At 51.9% G+C, this 5,000-nt stretch overlaps 1 protein-coding gene across 1 annotated transcript in view; it reads right to left on the bottom strand.

The window, feature by feature from the left end:
* exog (exo/endonuclease G) overlaps positions 1–5,000 on the bottom strand; it is an 11,228-nt gene that overhangs the window by 5,874 nt on the left and 354 nt on the right. The window contains exons 2-3 of the mRNA XM_081353415.1: positions 4,247–4,396; positions 415–554 (exon numbers count right to left, since the gene is read on the bottom strand). Of these exons, the coding sequence (XP_081209541.1) occupies positions 415–554; positions 4,247–4,396 (290 nt within the window). The remainder of the gene's footprint in view (positions 1–414; positions 555–4,246; positions 4,397–5,000) is intronic.

Raw genomic sequence — 5,000 nt, 5'->3', positions numbered from 1 at the left:
TCTGGTATTTAATTTTATTTCATCACACCGCCATCTAGTGGCCAAAACACAGAACTACATTAGAAATATATGATTAAATGCACAATTAAAAATGTAAATAAAACAATCACCAAACAAATTAATACTTTTTTTTTGCTGTAATAATTCTGTATTTTCAGCTTCAGCTTCAGAATCATGAATATTGTTATTCTGGTGTCTCTATTGTCCTGTGCTTTGGGTTTCAGCACCAAGCCCAAGACTATTCATTTACACACACAATGTTATATCAAATTTAGCATTTTAATCAACAGGACATGTTTTGTTAACCTTTTATCATGTGTCTTTGAGTATCGTAATAACATCGTATTGTGACAAGAGGGCATCGTTACACCCCTGATATATATATTGTGTTTGATTGTTGTGAGTGTCCTGAACCTCAGAGATCTTGTTGTCTCCGGCAGGAGCCATGTGTCCGCGAGACCAGCCGCTCCTCAGGTAATCCTCGTTCCGGGCCGTGAAGATCTCGGGAATCTCCGGATCCGGCTTAAATTTACAGTGTTTTCTGTCAGCTTGACCTGATGAAGAGATGAAGAGCATCAGAATCAGAACGATGCTTCTGACAGACGAGACTCATGAGACTCACCCAGTGACCTTTGACCCGACAGGACCTGACTCACCCAGTAACCTTTGACCCGACAGGACCTGACTCACCCAGTAACCTTTGACCCGACAGGACCAGACTCACCCAGTGACCTTTGACCCGACAGGACCTGACTCACCCAGTAACCTTTGACCCGACAGGACCAGACTCACCCAGTAACCTTTGACCCGACAGGACGAGACTCACCCAGTGACCTTTGACCCGACAGGACCTGACTCACCCAGTAACCTTTGACCCGACAGGACCAGACTCACCCAGTAACCTTTGACCCGACAGGACCTGACTCACCCAGTAACCTTTGACCCGACAGGACCAGACTCACCCAGTAACCTTTGACCCGACAGGACCAGACTCACCCAGTAACCTCTGACCCGACAGGACCAGAATCACCCAGTAACCTTAACCTCTGACCCGACAGGACCAGACTCACCCAGTAACCTTTGACTCGACAGGACCAGACTCACCCAGTAACCTTAACCTCTGACCCGACAGGACCAGACTCACCCAGTAACCTTTGACTCGACAGGACCAGACTCACCCAGTAACCTTAACCTCTGACCCGACAGGACGAGACTCACCCAATAACCTCTGACCCGACAGGACCAGACTCACCCAGTAACCTTTGACCCGAAAGGACCAGACTCAGGACCAGACTCACGCAGTAACCTTTGACCCTAAAGGACGAGACTCACCCAGTAACCTTTGACCCGACAGGACCAGATTTACCCAGTAACCTCTGACCCGACAGGACCAGACTCACCCAGTAACCTCTGACCCGACAGGACCAGACTCACCCAGTAACCTTTGACCCGACAGGAACAGACTAACCCAGTAACCTCTGACCCGACAGGACCAGACTCACCCAGTAACCTCTGACCCGACAGGACCCGACTCACCCAGTAACCTTTGACCCGACAGAACCAGACTCACCCAGTAACCTCTGACCCCACAGGACCAGACTCACCCAGTAACCTTTGACCCGACAGGACGAGACTCACCCAGTAACCTTTGACCCGACAGGACCAGACTCACCCAGTAACCTCTGACCCGACAGGACCAGACTCACCCAGTAACCTCTGACCCGACAGGACCAGACTCACCCAGTAACCTTAAGCTCTGACCCGACAGGACCAGACTCACCCAGTAACCTTTGACCCGACAGGACCAGACTCACCCAGTTCCCTTTGACCCGACAGGACCAGACTCACCCAGTTCCCTTTGACCCGACAGGACCAGACTCACCCAGTTCCCTTTGACCCGACAGGACCAGACTCACCCAGTTCCCTTTGACCTGACAGGACCAGACTCACCCAGTAACCTTAACCTCTGACCCGACAGGACCAGACTCACCCAGTAACCTTAACCTTTGACCCTAAAGGACGAGACTCACCCAGTAACCTTTGACCCGACAGGACCAGATTTACCCAGTAACCTCTGACCCGACAGGACCAGACTCACCCAGTAACCTCTGACCCAACAGGACCAGACTCACCCAGTAACCTTTGACCCGACAGGACCAGACTCACCCAGTAACCTCTGACCCGACAGGACCAGACTCACCCAGTAACCTTAACCTTTGGCCCGACAGGACCAGACTCACCCAGTAACCTCTGACCCGACAGGACCCGGCTCACCCAGTAACCTTTGACCCGACAGGACCAGATTTACCCAGTAACCTCTGACCCGACAGGACCAGACTCACCCAGTAACCTCTGACCCGACAGGACCCGACTCACCCAGTAACCTTTGACCCGACAGGACCAGACTCACCCAGTAACCTCTGACCCGACAGGACCAGACTCACCCAGTAACCTTAACCTTTGGCCCGACAGGACGAGACTCACCCAATAACCTCTGACCCGACAGGACCAGACTCACCCAGTAACCTTTGACCCGACAGGACCAGACTCAGGACCAGACACACGCAGTAACCTTTGACCCTAAAGGACGAGACTCACCCAGTAACCTTTGACCCGACAGGACCAGATTTACCCAGTAACCTCTGACCCGACAGGACCAGACTCACCCAGTAACCTTTGACCCGACAGGACCAGACTCACCCAGTAACCTCTGACCCGACAGGACGAGACTCACCCAATAACCTCTGACCCGACAGGACGAGACTCACCCAATAACCTCTGACCCGACAGGACCAGACTCACCCAGTTCCCTTTGACCCGACAGGACCAGACTCACCCAGCTCCCTTTGACCTGACAGGACCAGACTCACCCAGTAACCTTAACCTTTGACCCTAAAGGACGAGACTCACCCAGTAACCTTTGACCCGACAGGACCAGATTTACCCAGTAACCTCTGACCCGACAGGACCAGACTCACCCAGTAACCTCTGACCCAACAGGACCAGACTCACCCAGTAACCTTTGACCCGACAGGACCAGACTCACCCAGTAACCTCTGACCCGACAGGACCAGACTCACCCAGTAACCTTTGACCCGACAGGACCAGACTCACCCAGTAACCTCTGACCCGACAGGACCCGACTCACCCAGTAACTCTTGACCCGACAGGACCAGACTCACCCAGTAACCTCTGACCCGACAGGACCCGACTCACCCAGTAACCTTTGACCCGACAGGACCAGACTCACCCAGTAACCTCTGACCCGACAGGACCAGACTCACCCAATAACCTCTGACCCGACAGGACCAGACTCACCCAGTAACCTTTGACCCAACAGGACCAGACTCAGGACCAGACTCACCCAGTAACCTCTGACCCGACAGGACCAGACTCACCCAGTAACCTTAACCTTTGGCCCGACAGGACGAGACTCACCCAATAACCTCTGACCCGACAGGACCAGACTCACCCAGTAACCTTTGACCCGACAGGACCAGACTCACCCAGTAACCTCTGACCCGACAGGACGAGACTCACCCAATAACCTCTGACCCGACAGGACCAGACTCACCCAGTAACCTTTGACCCGACAGGACCAGACTCAGGACCAGACTCACGCAGTAACCTTTGACCCTAAAGGACGAGACTCACCCAGTAACCTTTGACCCGACAGGACCAGACTCACCCAGTAACCTCTGACCCGACAGGACCAGACTCACCCAGTAACCTTTGACCCGACTCACCCAGTAACCTTTGACCCGACAGGACGAGACTCACCCAGTAACCTCTGACCCGACAGGACCAGACTCACCCAGTAACCTTTGACCCGACAGGACCAGACTCACCCAGTAACCTCTGACCCGACAGGACCAGACTCACCCAGTAACCTCTGACGCGACAGGACCAGACTCACCCAGTAACCTTTGACCCGACAGGACCAGACTCACCCAGTAACCTCTGACCCGACAGGACCAGACTCACCCAGTAACCTCTGACCCGACAGGACCAGACTCACCCAGTAACCTCTGACCCGACAGGACCAGACTCACCCAGTAACCTCTGACCCGACAGGACCCGACTCACCCAGTAACCTTTGACCCGACAGGACGAGACTCACCCAGTAACCTCTGACCCGACAGGACCAGACTCACCCAGTAACCTCTGACCCGACAGGACCAGACTCACCCAGTAACCTTTGACCCGACTCACCCAGTAACCTTTGACCCGACAGGACCTGACTCACCCAGTAACCTTTGACCCGTCAGATGTTCTGCCACCCATCGGGGCGTCCGCCGGCCCTGATCGTACGATAACACGTGGTTGATGTAGAATCGGGGCTCGGCGCCGGTTTGAGGAAGACCGAAGCGCTCGATCAGGCGATGGGCGGAGCTTCCTGCAGATCACAGCAGATTACACACACACGACTTACACAGTATCATATTTCAAAACTTTCACTGATATGTCATGAAATGAATATTATTGCAATAATACAATATATAATACAATAATATAAAAATAATATACAAAATAAATAAAGGTAACTATTATTTTTACTGGGCAACAATAAGTGGAAATAAAAGAGTTTTATGTTTGTTCCTGTACAGAAACAAACTTCAAAAATATCATTGGAGTAACCGTGTGAGTGTGACAACTTGCCCCGGTCTCCCCTATACACACGCTCACTCTCTCTCTCACTCACTCACTCGCTCGCTCTCTCTCACACACACACCATCTCTCTCTCTCCCCCACACTTTCTCTCTCTCTCTCACACACACACACTCTCTCTCTCTCTCTCTCTCTCTCCCACACACACACACTCTCTCTCTGTGTGAGAATGTAACTTACATGAACTATTGATCTGTTCAGCATCTCTTTTTTAAAGTAATGTATTTGTGATTCATAGTTACTTTTACCTGTGTTTTCTCCTCTTCACACTGATATAGTTTCAGAGTAACGTTAGTGTTACCTGTGTGTGTTTTCTCCTCTTCACACTGATA

The sequence above is a fragment of the Scardinius erythrophthalmus genome (genome assembly GCF_964197995.2).
Source record: "Scardinius erythrophthalmus genome assembly, chromosome: 22".
Classification (NCBI taxonomy): domain Eukaryota; kingdom Metazoa; phylum Chordata; class Actinopteri; order Cypriniformes; family Leuciscidae; genus Scardinius; species Scardinius erythrophthalmus.
This window is presented reverse-complemented; position numbering and strand designations above follow the sequence as displayed.